Source organism: Conger conger, chromosome 17 (assembly GCF_963514075.1).
Source record: "Conger conger chromosome 17, fConCon1.1, whole genome shotgun sequence".
NCBI classification, from domain to species: Eukaryota; Metazoa; Chordata; class Actinopteri; order Anguilliformes; family Congridae; genus Conger; species Conger conger.
The window spans coordinates 25,120,998-25,144,478 of NC_083776.1; the positions used below are offsets into that span (position 1 = coordinate 25,120,998).

Genomic DNA, 23,481 nt, shown 5'->3' on the forward strand with positions numbered 1-23,481 from the left:
AAGATATTACCTACTCGACCGTGAGTTCTTGTTGGTGACCGATCATGCTCCCCTAAAATGGATGTACCTTAACCGGGACAGCAACGCCCGAGTGACCCGCTGGTTTTTAGAGTTGCAGCCTTACCGGTTCAAGGTGGAACATCGCGCTGGGAAGCTGCACCAGAATGCTGATGCGCTATCCAGGAGAGAGGATGGCCTAGGGGCAGACGCTCCCGCCTGGGGCGTGGAGCTGAGGGGGGGAGTATGTGGCACCCCTGCTCCTGCATGTTGTGCCACGTGGGTGGAGAACCCGGGAGGGACCCGCGCAGAGCAACCGCGCGGACGTCACGCATTAGGAGAGGTCTGGGAAGGAGTATATCTTCCTGTAGAGGTGATGGGAAGATCAGCACCTTGGAGAGAGATCCCTCTACCTGCAGTCCAGGACCCCGGACAGCGCACATGAGTGAGCAGAATGGAAAGGTACTGACTCAGCTGCAGCCTGTTTCCTAACGAGCAGGGAATGGTATGTAAGGCGCGGTCGAGGCTGCAAACAGGGTCAGTCGGCACCCTTCCTGAGCGTGTGAGAGGGAGAAAGGCAGAGAGAGGAAGGACCTTCTATGCCCTGCTGTACTGACCCTGAAGGAGACCCCACCTTTACGAACGGCAACCCCAAAGACCCGGAACGGACGCCGGACACGTGAGCCAAACAAAAACCCGTCCTACTTACCCTATCTCTTTGTGTTTCCCCCACCCAGCCCGGACGTGGCTGAAGAGGGAAGGAGGGAGGAGGCCCTGGAGCATACCCCAGTCTGGGAAGAACCTTAGTTTATTTTTGCCTGAACGGCCCCTTTTATTTCTCCAGTTTTCCCCTACCCTTGCCCTGAGGGGGGGCGCTATCCCCAATACCCCAAAAAAAAAAACACAGAAAAAATAAAAAGAATAATTTTTTCTGATATCTGCTATCTCCTGTGTCTGGTTTCCAGCTGCGCCCGCCCACTGCACCTCAGGATCCACCCCGAGGCACCACAACATGTATACGTTTTTATTGCTCGGGCACGGCTTGCGACACTTTTGAGTTTCATTTCCTCTGTAATTTAGCGATTATCATTTTATTGGGTTAATCGAAACTCATGGCTTATTGTGTTGACTAAACTTGGTAAATAGAAACTTAAGGTTTGGCGGTGGGAGGGGATGTGCCTTCATAAAAGGAATGTAACACCGTATGCTACGCTCACTTTTATGGTAGGTTCAGTACTAATAAGATGACATTAACAAATGGAGCATGCAAAGATTTTGAAGGTAATGTGATTAATCTACTATGCTCCGGCTAATGGGTTACATTACTAACCTGCCACCTGTTCATTTCGCTTATTTTAGCGTAACATCACTTGAGTGTTACTTTTATGTTAAGCTATAGGCTACGTTCAATTAATATATGCACATATAATGTATAAGTTGTAAATGTTCTATTTTAACCACCGATTACCGCCTCATTATAACAGTACTTTCTTCCATAAGGATCACATTTAGAAGAATGGATTTGTCGACAAGACAAAAGAGGAGACGGAAGTAAGTTGACGAAATGGAACTATTTTTGAAGGCTGATAACAAATTGCGTTTAGATGCCTTGTGTTTTAGGTGTATAAAGTCGAATATAAAGTCTGTCGTGATTGCTCCAGGTCTGACTCTCGGTTCTCATTTGACTAACCGCAAATAAAAGTATATTAGGTCTAGAATTGTTTCCTGTGATCATTTTTGGTAGCCTAATTCTAGAAAACAAACTGCTCGGGCAATACTTTCTGTGCTGTCAGTGTGCCATTTCGATGCATGATGAATCCAGGTGGACATCGGATGTAGATCTTGCTCCTCTCGCGGGGAGGAGACGAGTGGGGGGAAGGGTGGACAAAGCGCACACACTGCATGACTTTGGCCTTTCCATTGACTCGGCTGGGCTCGATAGGCAGTTTTATAACTTAATAATGGGATGAAATATAAATTGTTTGAGTATCAACTTTAAATTAGATAATTTTGTAATGGCAATAAATAAAACGAGCAGTTCTTTCTCCAAAACGTACGCATTTGTCTGAATTAGCTCAGTTCTGCAAAGAAAGAGTGGGATAAAATTCATATACAGTGATTTGAAAGACTGATATGAAATTATAGGAAGCATTTCTACTCCTTCCTATAAAGCTTCTGACGGCAGGGCAAGTAATTTCAGTGGGAAATTACTTTTTCATTAAATAAATGAAATGGTAATTTAAAAAATGTGTTTGCTCAGGGTCCCTTTTTGCTAGTATTACAATTTGTCTAAAGGTCTGAAACCATTCAGTATGACATTCATATTCATACATATTCAACAATAAATAGAGGAAATCAGGATGGGGGGGGGGGCAAATACTTTTTCTGGGCACTGTACAGAGGAGTTCTAACTTTGTATGTTCTATAATTATTTTTCCCTAGAAATGCCTTTGGTGCCACATCTCCACCTTTTATCGACTATTTAAAAGATATTCTGCGCAGATATCCTGATGGAGGTCAAATACCGAAGGTGCGGTTTTATTCATATACACCCCCACACCCCCGCCCACCCCAGGTGTTCATTACTCATATTCATACAATGAGTGTTCCCTACTGTGCATCAGACCTTGTTCATGTATTATGCTCATTTTGATGATGAGGAAGATTACTGTTGTGTCATAAACAGGAGCTGATACAGAATGCTGATGATGCTGGTGCTACAAAGGCAGTTTTCATCCATGATGACAGAGCCTATGGAACCAAGACCCTTTGGACTGAAGACCTGGAGAAATACCAGGGTATTGTATTTGCAAAAGTGGTGTTGTTGCGTTTTTGGAATTCCCCCGTTAAAGCAAGGGAAGGGAACCGTCAGGGATAAAGAGTACAATTAAACCCAGCTCAGGTGTTCAAACTTTACTTGCAGATTTGTGGTTTGAGATTACCTTGTTGAATTTCTGGGCTTGACCGTATTTTGTTGGACTTTCGATTCCCTTCTAGCCCCTTATGATTTGTTTTCTCATTGGATTTTGTGTTTGACCATTGCTTTGTTTTATTTGGCTCTGATTCCTACCTTAGCCCTTTGGTCTGATTGCTTCAGTGCATTTTGCCTGTTTGGCCCTGATATTTGCCCTGACTTACATTTTGCCCCTCTGCTTGCTGTATAGTGGCTCTGGTTAGTGTTCTCAGCTGGGTTATAGAATGCTCCCGTCGGGCCAATCCTTCACATTTCACTGTAATGCCCACCAGGGGGCACTTTTACATATCAAACGTAGTTAAGCACATAATTGGCATGTAATTGTGCTTTATCATGTCAAATTGAAATAAAATGTACAGTCTAACCACAGTCTGAGGGTGCACTTTGAAAACATTTTCCTGATGTAAGTCATGGGAATATTGTTATGGCGATTGGTTGCTCATGTCATCTAACATAACACCATAAAAACTGGTTAATGATCGAACAAACTATTAGTAACACCCAGATACAGGGACTGTTTTAGATCATGTTATCCTATTCAGTGAGGAGCAGTCTGTATCTCTGTAAGCTGTGTTTGAGCTGCATACAATTACTGACAGCTAATTGGCATTCATTCTGATTGTTATGGTTGTTTTTGAGCAGGTCCTGCCCTCTATGCCTACAACGATGCAGAGTTCATCGTTGTAGGCAGCGGAGGAAGACTGGGAAGGCATACAGACCACAGGGAGGAGCGTGAAACGCAACGATCCAAACAAAGTGGGCCGGTTTGGAATCGGATTCAACTCCATCTATCATGTTACAGGTGATTTGCACAAATGGCTAATTATTCCATCTACTGTTTGAACAACTGTGACTGTTGTTATGTGTATGTTAAACATCACATGCTGCTCTGGCCTTTCTGCCACACCAGGTGAGATTGGAGGGATGGGGGCTGTGGAGATGTCTGTCATTCCTCTTATTGGAGTTGGGAGTAAATAATGAATCAATATGAGCTCAAAGTGCAGACTTTAATCTTTAATTTGAGGGTATTTACATCTATATCCTTCAGGTTCAGTAGGACAATTATTCAGGAGAAACAACCCTTGAAGTGATCCATCCATATCTGCTGCCTATCTGACAACAGCATGATGGTTTGAGGCTCATTTGATACCTTGGACCCTTGATGACTGAAAGTCATTCAGCCAAGAAATGTGTTCTAAACTTTATCGGCGTAATTTACAGCTGAATCTAGTCCCACCCCCAAATTCCCATTGAGATCCATTAAAATGCAAAGAGTTTTAGTATCGCTTGTAGGATAACCTGAAAATATGATATCCAGACTCTGATGATATTGATAGGTCACGGACATCAGGAAGTCCATGGCATGCTAAGGATATGCAACCAAGTATCAAAAAATGACAATTTAATCTATGATTATGTTAATTATTTTCAATAATCTTTGAGCCCCTAAAATTGGGGAGACGATGTATAGAAACGGCTGTAATTCCTACACCGTTCACCGATTTAGATGTAAATATCCTCAAATTAAAGCTAAAATCTGCACTTTGAGCTCATATTCATTATACATCCAACTCCCATATCCTGTGGTAGACAGCTAAAATAACATTGTCAATGTCGAAATATGTATGGCCTGGCTGACTGTATGTGTAGAATTATTCATGATATCGCACCACCCCCTTTTAAAGAATGTTTGCTCACCCCCATAGTCAGACTAGAGAGGAGACTGTCACCGCATTGAAAAAGACAACCGTTCGCCTTTTCCATTAAAGCAATCAGAAAATGGAACTTACTACCCACTAATATCGGAGAATCTGCCAATTTAAACGTTTTGACACAATAATGTCCTCTCTAGTAGTTACCTTTGTTATGATGATCTCTTTTTCATTCTTAATTTTTCCGATTGTAATTGTTATTTACAGCATTTTATAGGGAGGCCTGTAGCGTAATGGTTAAGGTACATGACTGGGTCAGTGGTTCAATCCCCTTAACCCTGCATTGCTCCAGGGGAGGACTCCTGCTTAGTCTAATCAACTGTATGTCACTCCGGATAAGAGCGACTGCGAAATGCCATTAATGCAATATTGTGTTATTTTTGTATTGTACTTGCCCAAGGACTGCAGATGTAAATTAGCTTGAAGCTAACTCTGGTGCAATGGTTTTTGAATTGTGAATGGTTCCTGCTAAATAAATAATAAATACTCTTCATTTCTAGATTTACCATGCATATTCAGTGGCAAATACCTTGGCATGCTGGACCCACAGGAGACGATATTTGGAGAGCGAGAGGGAGGCATGCGCTGGTCTCTTGATGATGAGGAAGACAGGGAAGCACTGCTGAGGCTGAGCGATCAGGTCCAGCCGTTTCGAGACGTGCTCGGACATGTCAGTGACCAATGTTGGGAAGATGCCGTTGGCGAAGGCAAAAAGTTCAGCGGAACCCTCTTTCGCTTTCCTTTACGTAATGAGCCATCTGAGATTTCAGACAACATATATGATTCTGACAGAGTGGTTCAGCTCTTTAACAGCTTCATTGCTGATGCAGACATGAGCCTGCTTTTCCTGAGAAAGGTTTCATCAGTCTCCTTAATTCATATCAGTACAAATGGCTCAGTCAATGTCAGGCATAAAGCATCCGCATCAAGCCTTACGGTTAATTAATCTTTTCATTCAAGAGAAATGCTGACTGTGGAGGGCTTCACACATTTAAAAAACATATCCTCCGACTGTCCAAGCAAAGGCAAAACAGACGTTCAGTGGCTTATAACAACATGCTGTATGAAAGAAGGGCAGGTGCCAGAACTGGACGCGCTAGCCAAGAAACAAAGCTTTCGACCCCAAGTTGACCTGGCATTCCCATTAGACCAGGAGAGGTCTCTGACTGATGGAAGATTGAGCTGCTTTCTGCCCCTTCCAAATAATGAAACCAACAGCACTGGGCTCCCCGTCCATGTTAATGCCTGCTTCGGCCTCACAGACAACAGGAGGCACATCAAATGGCGGGAGGAGGACCAGAGATTTGATGAAGCTGCTGTCTGGAATGAGTTGCTCATTAAGGAGGTTTTCCCTTGTGCATACCACATGATCATCCTGGACGCCATTCGCTTTTCCCAAGTCTACGACTTTCCTTCCTCCTCCGTGTACTGTCTTTGGCCTGACCTTGACCAAATGAAACACAAGGAGAGATGGCATGGTGTTGCTATGGAAATGCTGCAGCAATTTCTCCTGCTGAATGAATCTGTCTTTTCTCTGGCTGTGGATGCAGATGAATGGGTGACGCTGTCAGAAGCTGTGTTCTTGCCTGATGACAGCATGGAGCCGCAGATGAAGAATGCGGTGTCGAGTGTTTTGATAGCACTGGGGGAAAAACTGGTGTCCATTCCCAGTCATGTATCAAGAGACATCCAGACTACTGTTGAAAGTCCCGAAACCTTAAGAAGAACAACCCCTGATTTTGTTCGAAATGTCTTCCGCAAAAATGGAAATTTAAATCTCTCCAGGGAGGACAAGCTCTTGATTTTGGAGTACATGCTCAGTGATGGAAAATACCGTGAGCTCTGGGAGCTGCAGCTTCTACCTCTTAGCAATGGGACCTTCAAGACATTCACAAATGAAGATCACAATCTGGCCTTCATCGACAATGAGCAGTTCCCACAGTAAGTTCTGCAGAGACGTCAACCCAACAATCTGGTGTATTTTATCTTGTTTAAATTCTTGGCCTTTATTGCCAATATAAAAGCAAGGTTCCTGAATAAAATAACTTACATTTGCTCTCGGAGAGGAAATTAATAATTAAAAATGTAAAATAATTTGTACCAACCAAAATATGATCTGACTAACATAATTAAGTTTGTATTTTTTTAAAATGATTGTGGTGCATTTAAACTAAATTGAAGTAAAATTGTGCATATATTTAAAAATATTCTGCCCTTCGTATATAAACATACAATAAAAAACTAATAAATATTTTACAATTCATTTTTGTTGTAATGCTTTCCTGCAGTGAGTTGCTTCCAGGCATGAAAGAAGTATTCTTACCCAGAGATCTCCGAAGTAACACTCTGATCCACCTGAGGAAACTGGCAGCAACAAGTAAGAAAGCACCATCTTCATCACAATTACATTTCATACGGAACAGATACCATTCTATCAATTTGGACACAAATGAATTGGCCTACATTATTGGAGTAGACAAACAAATTTGGGCAATGTTGGTGCCATGTTTAGAAGTGATATAAAAAGAATGACACTAGTTCAAGATTTGGGTCACGGTCTTGATTTGACCCAAATCAGGGTCCTGGTTTTATTTTGTTCTCAGTAAGTGAAATTACTGTAAAAAGAAAAATGAGACATTGTCCTCCATACCTTTATTTTCAAAGAAGGCAATTTGAATATTATTTGCATTGGTAGTTAACATCTTGCCGATGGTAATCACATACGCTTTGATTATTTTCCATAGTACACTTGCATATGGTAATGTGCATTGAAAATATAAGGGGAAACACTTTATACAGAAAACCATGTTTGGTAATGGTACAGTGGGCTCCAGAATTACTGCCACCCTAAATACAAATGAAGAAAAAAAGCTGCCTTTAATAAACAACAGATTTTAATCCATATATTATTTTCAAACACATGGGGAAACTACACTCAGTGATCACTTTATTAGGTAGACCTGCACACCTGCTTGTTAATGCAAATATTTAATCAGCCAATCATGTCGCAGCAACTGAGTGCATAAAGTCACGCAGACACGGTCAAGAGGTTCAGTTGTTTTTCAGACCAAATTTCAGAATGGGGAAGAAATGTGATCCAAGTGGCTTTGACAGTGGAATGATTGTTGGTGCCACACTGGGTGGTTTGAGAATCTCTGGAAATGCTGATCCCTTGGAGCTGTCTATAGAGTTTGCAGTGAATGGTGCGAAAAACAAAAAAACATCCAGTGAGCGGCAGTTCTTTGGGCAGAAATGCGCTATTAATGAGAGAGGTCAGAGAGAAGGGCCAGACTGATCAAAGCTGACAGGAAGGTGACAGTAATGCAAATAACCTCGCATTACAACAGTGGCATGCAGAAGAGCATATCTGAACGCACAATGTGTCAAGCCTCTAAGTGGAGAGGCTACAACAGCAGAATAAAGCAGCAGAAAAAGAAGTCTAAAAAATACCTAATAAAGTGCTCACTGAGTGTATATACTTTTATTTCAATACACTTACTCTCATCAATCTTCAATGTTTTTAAGCCATAAATTCTTTTCTGAAAACCATAGGTGTAAAAATGATAACAATTTTAAAATGGTATCTCCATACCAACAAACTATTTGGAAGGGTGGCACAAAGACAGCCCTTACTGACCATAATAAACAAAACCAAGCAAAACATAATTTTTGACTGGATGAGAGTCCTATGGTCAGATGAGAAAGGTTTGGCCATACTCAACATGTTTGGCAGCAAAAGGAGAAATCCAAAGAAGGAGAAGCACCTTATACCTGCTGACAAATATGAAGGTGGACCATTGAGGTTTTGTAGATGCTTTGCTGGCAGTTGTCCGTGGCACTATTTAAGATCAAGAACATGGACATTTTTGGCATGGTTGTAGGTAGATTGGTCAGCAGGACAATGACTCCAAACATATAATCAAAATCCCCACAGAAATGGTTAAGTGAAAACAACCATGTTCTGCAATGGCCATCTCAGTCTCCTGACTGAGATCCCATCAAAAATGTATGGTCTGAACTGAAGATGAGGGCCCATCTTTACCAAAGGTATTAAAGTTGTTTGAAACCTTGTCTAACCCAAAAAAATAAAAATAAAAAATAATAATAATAATATAATATGTATAATATGATGACGACTATATGTTTAGACCAGCATTCCATGTGTATTTTCCTAGTAATGGATGTGATGCTTTGACTTTTGGAAGAACCTATGCACTTATAAGTCGCTTTAGATTAAAAGCGTCTGCCAAATGACAAAAATGTGAAAAATGAAAAATGTAAGAATTTGGTTGATTCCATTGAAACAGTATTTTCATGAATATTTATCAAGAGTGCCAGTAATTCTGGATCCCACTGTATGTTATCATAATTATATCTTTAAAGGATAAGTTTAATGTTTCCCAAAAATCTTCTTTTTAAAACACACACACAGAACCACCTCTAGGTATAGCATTCCATAGCTATTTTTACATTCAAATTTTACAGTGACACTTTTACAGTGACTCACCTGGATGTGAGACTGAATGATAATATCTTTTTTGGTTTAGTATTGGTTAAATGTTATCAGTTTGCTGAAAATGGAGGACAGAAAATCCCATAAAAAGAAGGTATATTATATTAGAGACAAGTGCAACTGTCATTGGAGTACAATTTAAATTTAAATAATTTAAAAATAAATATATACATTTAAATACATTTAAATTGTTTGCATTACCTTGCAGGTACATACAATAAAATTATCGAGATGGATTCAGAAATGGTGGCTAAATATGCCATAAAAAGTCTTCCTGAAGACTGGAAGAAGACACAAGGTCATGTGACTTGGCAGGTGGGAAATGGTCAACACCCTCCTATGCAGTGGCTAAAAGATTTCTGGAAATATCTCAACACAAATTGGAGAGAGCTAAGCAGCTTTGTTGGCATGCCATTAATCCCTCTTCAACCTCTGTTGGATTCCACCAGTTCTGTAATTCTTGTAAAGCTGCAACAGAACACGACTCTAGTGTTTCATAAAAGCGATCAGGACAGCTTATCGGAACAAATTGCAAAGGTGGTGAGAAAAGTGGGTGGTACCATCATACAGAGAGACACCTTTCCTGATCATAGGGATCTTAAGACCTATGTATTAACTCCCTCCCCAAGGAACATACTACAACTGTTCCTGAACTTGGAGAAGCATCAAGTCATCCATGGAATTGAGTCTGCTTCACCCATGGAAAAGGAAGAATTGAAATTGTGTCTCTCTTCACTGGATTCTCTCACACCAGCAGAGAAAGGCCTTCTCTCGGAGTTGCCCCTATTCCGTTCAATGGCTTCTCTAAAATCCAAAACTGGACAATACATTTCTGTTAAGTCAAAGCAGGCAGTTGTTCTGAATTCAGTTCTATTGTTCCCAGAAACTCTTCTTATGTCTGATGTAGTTGTGCAGTGTGCAAACGAAGCAGACCGTAGGCTCCTTACATTGCTCAAGACTGACCTCCTTAATGCAGCTCAGGCAGCCACACTTTTGGTCAATGGAATTGAGAAGAGACTATACAAAAGGAAAGAGTCAGATCAAATAATGACCTGGATATTACAACATGGTAGAGTCCTTTTTGCACAGGACCAGGCATTGTATGAAAAATGTAAACATTTGAGCTTCATTGACTTGAAAACAGGAGATCTCAAAAAAGCATCAGATTTATTTGATCCTAACAACAAAACATTCAAAGCCCTGTTTGAGCCGGAATTCTTTCCTCCCACGGCCTTAAGAAGTAATCCCCAGATGTTGGACACTTTGAGACATCTTGGGATGAAGACAGATGAAAATACCATCACTGCTAATGATGCCCTTCATGTGGCCAAGCACATTGCAAGGTTGCAGGTGCAGTCTCTGCAAAAGGCTTCAGAAAAAGCAGAGGCCCTGATGAAACTTTTGAATGACACCCACGTGCTTTCAAAGTTCTCGGTTCAACAGCTTAGTGAGCTACTGGGAACCCAGTGGATTCCTTGCAACATTCCAGATGCTGTGAATGGACACCAAAGTATAAACAAAAAGCCAAGAATGTTCAAGCCAAAGGAGGTACGGCACTCAAAGTACTTCAATATTGTGAGTCATGTCATGCCTCTTACTGAGAAACTGAATGAGAAGGTTAGTGAAAAGCTTGGTCTGCTAAGCTCACCTCCGCCTGAGAAAGTGTTTGATAATCTTTCTGCTCTGAAAGCAAGCGTATCTGGAATGCACAATCCAGATATCGATTTAAACTTCAAAGTGAAGTTGCACAGCATTTACAAATTCATGCAAGATAACATTGCTCAATTCAGAGGCACAGTGAATAAGAAAAATGTACCTTGGCTCTGGATTCACAATCAATTTGTGCCTCCTTGTGATGTAGTATTGAACTCTCCACCAGGATTAGATCTTAGCTCCTATATCAAAAAGGTACCAGAAGAATTTCTGGCGTACAGAGACTTGCTAACTGAGTTTGGAGTGAGAGCATCAGTGTCAGATGAAGAAATTGAGGGGATGCTGCATAGCATGAAACAACACATTGACAGAAAATTGCCATCTTATGGAACTCAGTCTGAACTGAAAGTAGCCATTGCCATTCTGAACTGGATGAGGAAAGGGCAGAAAAGCATTAAGGACAATCTCCCCATACCAGTCATGGTAGAAAATGGACTATTTAACCTGCAGAAATTATCTTCCACTGTGTTTTGTGACATCTCCAGGGATGGTTTGGAAGACCTCAGGAAAGACGAGGAGGAGTTCTATGTAATACATGGAGAGATACCAGGAGCTACAGTTGACTGGTTGAAAATTCCCTCCCTCAGCACTCGAATCCTAAACCCAGAATTCATTGGCATAGAGCAATGTGGCCAGACAGAACCAATAACCCTAAGGATCAAAAACATACTGAAAGAGTATGATGAGGAAAAGGACCTCTTCAAAGAGCTTATACAGAATGCAGAAGATGCTCGCGCAACCACATGTAAATTCATGCTCGATTTCAGAAAGCACAAAAATCCCCCTAACAGCCTTATAGACCAAGATATGTCTCTCTGCCAGGGTCCTTGTCTCTGGGCATACAATGATAAACTTTTCACAGAAGAAGATTGGGTAAACATTACCAAAGTTGGATCTGCTTCCAAAGAAACAAAAGTAGAAAAAATTGGGAAGTTTGGGCTTGGTTTCAATTCTGTTTATCACGTGACGGATATTCCCTCTGTCCTCAGTGGTAAGAATCTCCTGATACTCGATCCAAATGTGACTCATCTGAAGAAGCATATAGAAAGTAAAGCATGTCCTGGGATCAAACTCGACTTATTCCAGGAACGTCTTTTTCACAGCTTTCCTGGACAGTTCAAGCCCTATCAAGGGATCTTTGACTGTGATTTATCAAGAGACAGTGCTCACAAATTCTTCAAGGGAACACTCATTAAATTGCCTTTCCGGACACAGAAAGAGGCTCTGTCATCAGAGGTCAGCGACAAGGTTTTTGAAGGAGATGATATTGGTGCTTTTGAACAACATTTGACTCATAATTCAGGGGAAATTATGCTGTTTTTGAGAAACATAAGCAAAGTGTCTCTTGAGATTCTACCTGAAAATTCTAGTACTCCCCCATGTGCTGAACAAGTAAACACTCTCTTCACAGTCACCAGAAAAGTTGTGTGCACGATGCGTGTCCCAGATGACACTCCTCTGAAAACAAGGCAGAGTGATTCTTTAAAAGTTTTGTTGAAAATTGATGCAAAATTTTAACATGTCACTGACGGCCTCTCTGCAAACATCATTGAAGTGACAACAAACTACCAGAATGTATCTGATGTCAGCTACTGGCTTGTGAATTCCTGCTTTGGAATGCAAACATCATTAGACATGTTCCAGAAAGAAAGTAAACAGAGGTTTCCTTTGCCAGTCGGAAGCATTGCCGTGCCTCTTCAAAAAGATCCAAAAGGGGGAAACTGGTTAGCTGAAAAGCATGATTCAGTTGGCCAGGTGTTCTGTTTCCTCCCACTCTCGATTCAGTCTGGTCTTCCAGTTCATATCAATGGATTCTTTGCTGTGACGTCTAACAGGAAGGGCCTTTGGGATACTGGAGTGAAACATGAATGGAACAAGGCTTTGCTTCAAGATGCGGTCACAGGGTCGTACATTTTCACACTTTCTGTGTTGAAGGAAATGTCAAAAAAGGGAGAACTCCAGGGGTACCATTACTACATGTTCTGGCCTGACAAAAAGAAAGTGAGCACATCTTTTCAATCTCTCACTGTTGCTTTTTACTCTGCCATTGCTCACAATGTTTCTGGCAAGGCTCCTGAACTCTTCAGTGATGGGAAAAGCTGGTGCTCTATTGAGAAGGCCAGATTTTTACACCAAAATATAGAACAGAACAAGAAAGTGGGAAAGATTGCAATGAAAGAGTTCATGGCAAATCAAGGGAAACCTTACCTCGCTATTCCCCTTCCAGATTGGGTGAGATATAACTTCAGCCAGACAGGCTTTAGCAAAATTGTTGCGGCAAGGACATTGGACTGGGCTGAATTCTATAAAGACATAGTATTTAGCAACCTGAGTTCCATGGATCCTCGGAGCAGGGATGCTCTTGTACTGCATGCCATTGACATGAATGACAAAGCAATAGATGACCTCCTGAAAAGCCACCCTTGCATCCCAGCCATTGGTTGTGAAGAGCTTCAGTTCATTAGGAGGCTTGTGAACCCTTCAGGAAAAGTAGCCTGTCTGTATGATCCAGAAGAAGGACGCTTTCTTGAAGGAACAGCTGAGGATTTTTGCACTCCAAAACGAATCCAGCGGTTGTCAGAACTTGGAATGTTGAGTGATTTTCTTTCACTGGAGGACATCAAAGAGAGAGCAGAAACTATTAGCAGGATTTGGCAAACAAATGCAAAGGAAGCATACAAGCGTGTTAGGCGAATCTTGGATCTAACAAGAGAACACTTAAATGATGAGACTTCTCCTCATTGGAATTCACTGAGAAACACTGCCTTCATTCCAGCCTGTCCACCAAAAACCCCTGAGCATGACAAAAGTACTGGTAGTCCACTTGCAAAGCCCACTGAAGTGTACAGTTCCAGTTGTCGATATCTGGTAAACATGACACAAACTACAGTAGACCAAGCAGTTCTGGAATCACACCATGTCCCAGTCCTCTGTAAATTGGGGGTTCTTGAAAATCCACCCCTCCTGACAGTGCTTCAGCAGCTAGAGAATGCACAGCTACATTTCAATGCATTGGATGGAGATATGCATTCCAACATTGCTTATGAATGCTATGGCTACTTGGATGAATTGACAAAGGAACAGACTCAGTCAGGGGTCATTTTTGAGATGGCTCAATCATTTCCATTTGTCCTAATTGAGGGCAAATTTGTGAATGTGAAATCTGTGGCTAGGACAGAAAGCTTTGAAGCTAAACCATACCTCTACTACCTTCCAGATGTCTTCTCTAAATTCAGAAACCTTTGGCAATGTGTTGGGCTTCAGGAGTATTTCACTTCAGATCAGTTATTGGGGGTTCTTCAGGAATTGAGTACTAAATATCACTGCAGACCACTTTCCAAGTGTGATCTTAACCTCAGTCTCAGAATTGCAAAGAGATTGTATGAAGCAGAAGATAATAAACCACAAGACTGTCTCTTGCCTGATCAAAATGGTGTGTTATGTCCCTCACACAAGCTCTGCTACAATGACAGCCCTTGGATGCCAGTCTCAAAAGATGTCACTTTGTGTCATGAATTACTTCCTCGGAGTATTGTACTTCACTTTGGGGTTAAAACAACAAGACACAACACTCTGCAAAATCACCGTGTTGCAGGCTTTTCACCCATGGTCAAAGAGTTTGGACAACATGAGAAACTGACAGTCCGGATTAAGAACATCATACAAGCTTACCCATCGAAGAAGGATATTCTGAAAGAGCTCATACAAAATGCTGATGATGCTCAGGCCACAGAGATTCACTTTGTTTGGGACAAAAGGAAGCACAACACCAAAAAAACCTTTGGTGATACATGGAATCCACTGCAAGGTCCAGCGTTGTGTGTGTACAACAACAAGGTGTTTTCAGATGCAGATCTGGAGGGAATTCAACGACTAGGTGAAGGTGGAAAACATGGGGTGCAAGGAAAAACTGGAAAGTATGGACTGGGGTTTAACTCAGTTTACCATCTGACTGACTGTCCTTCAATTCTGACAGGAGGCAAATGGCTCTGCATATCTGACCCAAATCTGCAATATATACAACATGGAACCGAGCTATTACCAGGTTGTATGTATTCACTAGAAAAGGAATTCAAAGACTCTTTCAGTGATGTGTATGACACATTCCTTCCCTCAAATTTCAAACTTGAGGAAGGGACTATGCTTAGGTTACCACTAAGGACAGAAAAAATGGCTGAAATGTCACAGATATCAAAAAACACAATAGACGATTTGGATATAGAAGAACTTTCAAGTGCATTGAAGGAAGATCCTGAAGGACTGATCCTCTTTTTGAGGCACATTAGGAAAATACAGTTTCATGAAATGACACTTGATGGCCAGATCAAAACCACAATCTCAGCAGAGATAAAGCTCTCCAGAGAATGTGATGTGAAGAAAGTTCATTTTCAAAATCATATTCAAAAGTCACTAGATTCAGGTGGGCCAATTGAATCACTGCAAACCATCTACAAAATGGATATTTCGTCATCCATCAAAAAGCACAGTGAGTGGATTGTGGCAGAGCAGTTTGGCTTCATGAATGAAAACACTGATGAGCAGTCTAGCCGAAGAGTTCCTCAGGCTGCTGTGGCAGCTTGTTTGAAATCAGAAACTTTACAGCCGTTTACTGGTAGGGTCTTCTGTTCCCTCCCTTTACCAAGTAGCACTGGACTTCCAGTGCACATCAATGGAAACTTTGAGGTGGACTCTTCCAGAAGGGACCTGTGGAAAGAAGATGGTAAGAGCAGTAAGTCCAATTGGAATGAATCCCTGAAGTTAGACATCATTGCCCCCTTGTATGCTGACCTTTTAAACAACATGTGTGCCTCCGGTAAGAAAATCACGTCTTCTCTAAATTGCCTGCAGCAACGCTTGGATTACTTTTTTCTAAGCTTTTTTCCTGAAGTTACAGACCGCGTCGGACATGAGTGGCACGGAATGGTCGATGCAGTGTTCAAGTCAATCAATGAAAGGGATCTCTGTGTAATTCCCATTCTAAGCAGTTCAAATCAGAAGTCCAAAAAAATGTACACTGTCACCTGGACTAGTGTCAACAAAGGAGAACCAACCGATGCACCTCATTTCATTCTGAACCACAGTGACAGTTCAAATTCCATTTTGCTGCATCTCGGTATGGACACATTCTCAGAGAGCTTTGTTAATACCTTAGAAGACATTGGTATGAATCTAGTCCCATTCTCATATCGAATGATTAAAATATATGCCAGTTTCAACAGAGCACATGTCAAAGTAAGGTCAGTCAGTCCAATGACAGTAATAAACTTCCTGAAGAGGAAACCGTTGAATGATCCAGCAATGACAGAAAATGATTTACCCCTGCCTATTAGCCGTACTTTGATCAAAGACAAACGCAGATGTAAAAAGCTTCTGAATTACTGCTTGAAGGACATTGATAAGAACAACTGCAACACCATGTGTGGTCTGCCTCTTCTCCTTACTCAAGATCAGATGCTGAGGTATTTTCATACTGACTCCCCAAGGCTCTTTACAGAATTCTGTGAACTGTTTCAAGGACACAAGGCAGACTTTGCTGATTATGAAGTCAATGGAATGCACATTGGTGCTCTTCAGCAAGGTAACTTTCTCAAGGCAATGACCATCCCTACCTCAGCAATGTATCTGAAACCCATTCTTGAGGGCCTCCTTCAGAACTGTAAAGTTGATCCGGAATGCAAGCTGTATGTTCCAGGAAAGATAGTGAGCACATGGCTCCAGCAGCTTTGGGATTTCTTTAAGGATCAAATTAAATCAGCTGAGGTGAAAGACAGTAAGGACAACCAGGCCTTTCTTGACATCAAGGAACTGTTTAGTGATTCTCCAGTTGTTCCAGTAATATGCTCAAGTCAAAATGGCAAACGTTTTCTGAAAACAATGGGGACACTTTGCAATGTTGTCTCCAATTCAAAATCAGTGGTGCATGAAATACTGTGCAAACTTGGATTCATGACTTTAGACTCATGTGTTTTCTCAAATATTGAGCTTTCACAGCATGTTACTCCAGAACTGTTAGATCCAAATGACAGCAGTGCTGTTCTAGAGCAACTCTGTCTGTCGCAGCAGACTCTGTTTAAACGGATTGCTGATACAGACTTGGATGATCTTCTACACTTCTTTCAGGCAGGACTATGCTCTAGACAAAATACTCAAGACTACAAAAGAAAGCTCAGGTCACTTCCACTGTTTGAAACTATACAAGGGAGGCGGCAATGTATTGATGGGCATAGGAATGTGTTCATCTTGAATACACACTTAAAACAAAGCTTTCCAGATTTGTACGCCATTGACAAGAACACACTTTTTCTCAAAAACAGTACTGTGAATTTATTGCTGTCAAAAAAATTGGACATCACAGTCCTGGATGATCTAGGGTACTATGTAAAGTTCATCCTACCCTCTGTGTGCACACTCAATGATACCCTGATTCTCAATGCATTCCAGATGCTTCTGGAAATAAGACGATATCCAGACTTTGATGATTACAAAGATATAATTATCTCCACAATGAAATGTGTCCGATTCATCAGGGATGTCTTTGGAAATCTTCAGATGGCCTCATACTTCTATGATGATAAGCAAAAGCTTTATCAGGTCATGCTCCCAAAAGAGCGGTTTGTTCCAGATGAGTTTTGGAAAATCTTTGGATGTGAACAGACAATTTTCAGGACTTCCGTAAAAAAACTGTTGAAGGAACTAGGACTAAAACATGTTGTGTCAGATGATGAAATGATTGAGTTTGCACACATAATTGAGTCTGACACCAAAGGGAATATGTCCCTGAAGAGGCTGAAACAAAAATCTGAATGTTTATTTGAAAGCCTTTTAAATAGAGACAACACAAACTCAGATATTTTGAAAAGAATATCGACCATAAAATTTGTTGTTCCACTTGAAATTCAGCAAGACCTCTGTGAGTATCACCAGCCTTTTGCTGGAAAGAGGGAATTTGTGGCAATTAAAGGTTCTCTCATTGAGAAAGACCCACTCAACCAATTTCTGATTTGGACCTCAGTGCCAATATTGCCTTCAGGAAAATGTGTTTCGAAGGAAATAAATATTTTAAAGGAGGCAGGAGCACTTGATCAGCCTTACCCACAGCATGTAATTGAAAACCTGAAGAACATCTGCCAAGCTGCATGCAGTACCACTGAAAACTTTAAAACCAGAGCTAAAGTTTTTCGTCAGTCCTATGGATTTCTCCAGGCTGTGAATTTCAATGCCCAACCTCTGATTGATCTCCCTGTGGTACTGGTTGAAAAAGATGCTGAACTTGTAAAGCCCAAACAAACAGTTATGATACTTCATAATCACACCAAGTTCAGACCCTATTTATTCAAACTACCTCCAGATCTTGTTAAATATGAAGAATTCTTTAAGAAGATAGGTGTCAGAGATAGAGCATCTACCCAGCAGTACAGCACTATTCTCCAGGATATTTATCGGGACTGCATCGGCAAAAAAGAAATGAATCCAAACCAGAAAGAAACATGCAGATGGACTGTTCAACAGCTTTTCCACCTTATCGAGACTGTAAAAGAAAGCTCACTGGAGATTGCTCAGCCACTTTATCTTCCAGCAACAGATGGTAGATTGTATGAATCAAGTTGTCTTTATTTTAATGACACTTATTTCTCGGTTAGCAGGTTTGAGCATTCTGTAAAAAAGAAACTAAAACTGCTTGGAAGAGTTCAGAAATCCGAGGTTCAAAATCATTGGTATGATGCCTTTGCATTTCCGAAACTGCTACAGCGGTTACCCAACAGTGTTCGTCCAAAAATGTTGTCCGAAGTTACTACCCAGGCTTTAGTGGAATCCAGCATGCATCCTTGTGAATATGGGGAATGCTGTGAATTCAGTGGTTGGTTCAAGAACCGATTGACTTCTGGCTCCTTTAAACATGGCCTTGTCTGCCTCCTAAGGGAACAGAGCAGTGGTTCCTTATCTCAAAGTGATGTTGATGCCATGTGTCAGAACTTCCAAAGAATGAAGTTAATCTGCTGTGAGTACCTTGAAACAATCATTCTTCTGAATCAAGAGCCATTAGACAACACAACAGATGAAACACAGATTTATGTGAAGTGGGAACAAGAGAGTTGCACATTTTATCTAAAACACAGCGATGACATGAGCCCAAAAGTAATGATCAGTGTTGCGAAAGGTCTAGCCAATGAAATCAATGCCCTTTTAAAAAAATCTCTGAATGCAAAGTCACTCTCAGTTCTTGAGGAACTGCTGATGTGTGAAAACATGGAAGATGTACAGAGATTATTAGAGAAAAATAAAATCCGTAACATTGCAAATACAGACTATGGACAAAGTAGATTGCCAGACCCCGGGACTCTCATTCCTGAGGAGTGGATCGATGTCCTTGACATGAATTTTCTCAATAACTTTGAAATGGAAGAATACGTTGGGTTCAGGAATCCATCATCTGAGTATGTCTATGCAGTTGTTATGGAGCGGGTGAACGTCCCATCAAACCAAGGTGGGCCGTGCTCCCAGAAATACAAAATTAAAATTGGGGAACAAGAGATAATTGAAGTAAGCGCTCTTGATCTGTATCAGTTCAAAAGGGGAAAAAGGTCTTCCTCAACTGGTGGGAGCTGCATGTCTCCTGTTCCGTCACAGGGTTCAGGGCAGTCTGACCCACCACCTGTCCTACCACAGTCCATGGAGGAGGTGCAAAGTGAAATTGACAAATTCCTTCAGGAGATCTGGACACTGCCAGAGGAGGAGAGGCGTAAAGGTATCCGACGTCTGTATCTCAGGTGGCATCCAGACAAAAACCCAGATTGCCTTGACCTTGCCACTGAAGCCTGCAAATATTTGCAAAAGAGGATTGAGGAACTAGAAAGGGGGGGAAGGGGGACACACAACCATTCCAGACCTGGTCAAGGAGACTCTCAATGGAGTTCAGCCTTCAGAGACTTCTTCCGGGAGTGGGACCAGGAAGCCTCTCGGCATCGGAGGGGACGGGAGGGATTTAGCCAACGCTATTCTTCCAGAGAACACAACTTCTGGACATTCCATGAGGGTAGAAGACCAAACCCAGAGGAAGCTCAGCGTTGGCAGAGGCAGGCAAAGTGTGACCTCGCTGCAGCCTACAATGACACTGGGGGAACATCCACAGAGTGGTGTTTATTCAAAGTGCACCAAGCTGTGGAGAAATCCCTTTTTGGAGCAGAGTACAAGAACACTGGCCATCATCCCACCGACCAAACCATTACCAGCCTTGCCCGGAAACTGTCGCGAGTCAGTCCCAAACTGAACACTTTGCCTAGCATGGTGCACACGTTGAAACAGCTGGGCGTGGATGCCAAGAAAACCCAGTATCCACGCTACCATACTTCACCAGGTATTCCCAATGACCAATTCAACTCTCGGAACTTAACAGAGGTGCTGGACTTGTCATCTGAGATCGTAAGGAAAATAGATTCCTACATTCATGAATGAATTCAGGTTATATACATGTGAGACAAAACAGTTGTGACAGAAGAAACACAGCTTTTTGTGAAGTGGGAACAAGAAGGTTGCAAATTCTATTTAAAACACAGTGAAGACATGACCAAAAGACTGATCTTTAATACCGGGAAACCAGTACCCTTCTAGAAAATGCTCTGAAAGCAAAGTCACTCCCAGTTCTTCAGGAACTAGTGATGTGTGAAAACATGGAAGATGCAGACAAAATGTTAGAGGAAAATATAATCCGTAACATTGCAAATACAGACTCAACAATATAGATTGCCAGACCCAGGGTACCACAGGAGTGCATCAGTTTCCTTTCATGAATTTTCTCAATAACTTTGAAATGGAAGAATAAGTTGGCTTCAGGAATCCATTATCTGAGTATGTCTGTGCAGTTGTTATGGAGTGGGTGAACATGCCATCAAACCAAGGAGTGCTGTGTTCCCAGAAATACAAAATTAAAATTGGGAGAGATCAAGAGATCATTGAAATATGAGACAGATTGTTTGCTATTATGTTTCAAGAAATATTTTTATGTAATTTTCTTTTTTTATACACTTTATACACTTTACACTTTATATACTGTACCCTACATATTTGACTGTATTCAGCACCAGTTATTTTTGAAATTGACAATTATCTTGAGTTATTGACTGTATTGATGTTTGTGAATGAAAATGAAAATTGAGAACAATGGTTTGTTTGCTAATAGTTCACTAAAATTGAGAAACATTCATGTATTTGTTTAAAGATGTTCATTTATTGAACATACCTTCTGCCTTTAATTCATCAATAAAATAGAAAAAACCTGAAAGTGCTTCATTTTTATTGCATATTGCATCATGAAACATTACTTATTCTTTGCGTACTGTTGGTAAGTCCATGTGTGCATATTATTGGGTGTGAAATTTGGGAAAATTCAGGAAGGTTTTAAGAGAAATAAAAAATAGAGGATTTTGGTGAGAAATATTTTCTAAGCAAACCTCTCATCTACTGACTGTGAACCAGTTTGCCTTTTTTTAAGGTACAGAGACATTTAACAGTGAAGCACATTTTTAGAGCAATGTAATGCTTCAAAATTACAATCATTATGTGTGCAGAATATGAAATCGTAACATGTCAAGAGGGTAATTTTTTCAATATTATCTATATAGGAATATAAATGTAGTATAGATATGGAATAGTATAATGGAGTGAAACATTTCTGATTGTTTAATTCACACCCTGACATGGTTCTGGTGGAAAATAGTCCTGCTTTGCATGGAAAAACTTCACTTGGAAAATGATGTTGGGGGGGAGATGTGATTAAGAAACTGAAAAGAATAACAACGGCTCCAGTTAATTTTTAAAATATTTTAATGTGTTTTATTTTCTCTAAAATCAACCCATCTCAACATCCTCCCCCCTCCCACCAATACAAAATAGTACAAGGCATATTATTTATCATGTATGCTTTCTTGTCTGGTTATAAACTATAACACTTGTATGGTTAGTCTGGTCCATTCTGTGCAAATTCAGTCTCTTCTGCTCCATGGAATTGCTCCTACAATCAGTTGTGGAATTCCCAAAAGTTGTGGAATTCCAAAAATAACTTACACAAGATCTGTACATAAATACAGTAGGCTCGATGCCCATTTCCAAGCTCACAAGCTTGGGTACAGCACAGGCTTTAGAGGAAACAATCTTCAGAGAGGGTCTTCACATCAGGTTCACTCACTTCATAGGTTGAATACAATATGCAAAGCTTTGTCCCTCTGGTTCACAACTCAACACTTGTAGCTAGAGATTCAGACAGAGAGTGGAGATTCAGTGAGATTAAGGTGCCGATCAGAACTCTGCTTCCTCCAGTCAACTGAATCATTGTTATTTATGCGGAATTCCCAAGCCATGTTATAATGTTGGCTGAAAGATACATTTCTGTGAAGACAATGATTTTGAAAGTAATAACAAAACCATAATATTTTAGAGGAACTAGTGTAAAGCTGGTTTGGATTTTCTCAAAACAAAATCACACGCCTCTCACAATTTAAATTTTGCATGAATTCAATAATGATCTTTACTCATTTAATTTAATTCTCTGCTCTCTCAAATTAGTAGAGTTGTGATGCAATTGTCAGATGGATAATTTGAAGATGTAATTAATCACAAGTAAAAATCATTTTAAGATGAAGAAACTATGCCCTGAAATGGGCAAGAAAACTTGTACTGACCAGCAGTCACAGCACTAAGACCCAGTCATGGCTGACTGGTGTGTACTACACCAAGGATCAACTGTCAAGCCTCCTCTTGAAAAACACCTGCTGAACAAACTTTGCAGAAACAAGGTTTGTGAAAACAACCAATGCTTAATGAATTTAATTAGATACTGCAGAAAAAATGCAGTAAGGTGCTGTCAATCGAAGCAACTCAAAGAGATGAAACAATGTAAAAAACGTTTTTGCATTTTGTTCTTTTAAAACCACAGTAAGGTCAGTCAATATAAAATAAATTAATTTCACACATCTAACAATTAATTTGAATAGATCGTGTGTCTTATTTTTGTGAATAAATGGGTTTGTACAAAAATGCAGACAGGAATGTTATGTTTTTTAAATAAAGTAAAAATATACTTAACAAGCACACCATTTGTTAAATCAGACATTCCAATTTTTGTCTAAACCATAGGACATACATGAGAATGAGAGGAGAACAACACCCAACCAAGTCAAATGAGGCACAATGATGGTTCACACGCCCCTTTGCCCCTTAATTATTTAATTAGCCAAATTATTATTATTATTATTTTTTTTTAATTTTCCTTTTCTCTCCCAATTTGGTAGCCAATTGTACCCGTCTGATTCAATTGAAGCTAGTATTAGATACACCGCCCATACCCCGTCCCTCGGCAGCCCGAAGGAGAATGAGAGAAGGAGAATGTTAAACACTTGCTTGTGAATCCGGGTAAATATAACAGTTTCAACCTATACCTTACTAATTACGGCACATCCAGAGTTACTCAAAAGTAACTTTCAGTGGTGTAGTGAAATGAATGGCACAGGAAGGACTGCTTGCGTTTGCATATAGGACAACTTTCCCGGTGGTGAATGACCATGAGAGGTTACTTGCTA

At 40.7% G+C, this 23,481-nt stretch overlaps 2 protein-coding genes across 2 annotated transcripts; both read left to right on the forward strand.

The window, feature by feature from the left end:
- Positions 1-1,513: 1,513 nt before the first annotated feature.
- Positions 1,514-11,915, forward strand: LOC133116282 (sacsin-like). The gene is given in 10 exon segments (XM_061225722.1): positions 1,514-1,548; positions 2,440-2,527; positions 2,684-2,795; positions 3,614-3,654; positions 3,656-3,773; positions 5,184-5,567; positions 5,757-6,624; positions 10,435-10,643; positions 11,076-11,654; positions 11,899-11,915. Coding segments are annotated over 10 exon segments (2,451 nt in total).
- Positions 11,916-12,544: 629 nt separating this feature from the next.
- On the forward strand, positions 12,545-20,362 carry LOC133116283 (sacsin-like). Its single transcript, XM_061225723.1, has one exon. It carries the CDS (start codon positions 12,545-12,547, stop codon positions 20,360-20,362), a length of 7,818 nt encoding a protein of 2,605 aa, XP_061081707.1.
- Positions 20,363-23,481: the final 3,119 nt, after the last annotated feature.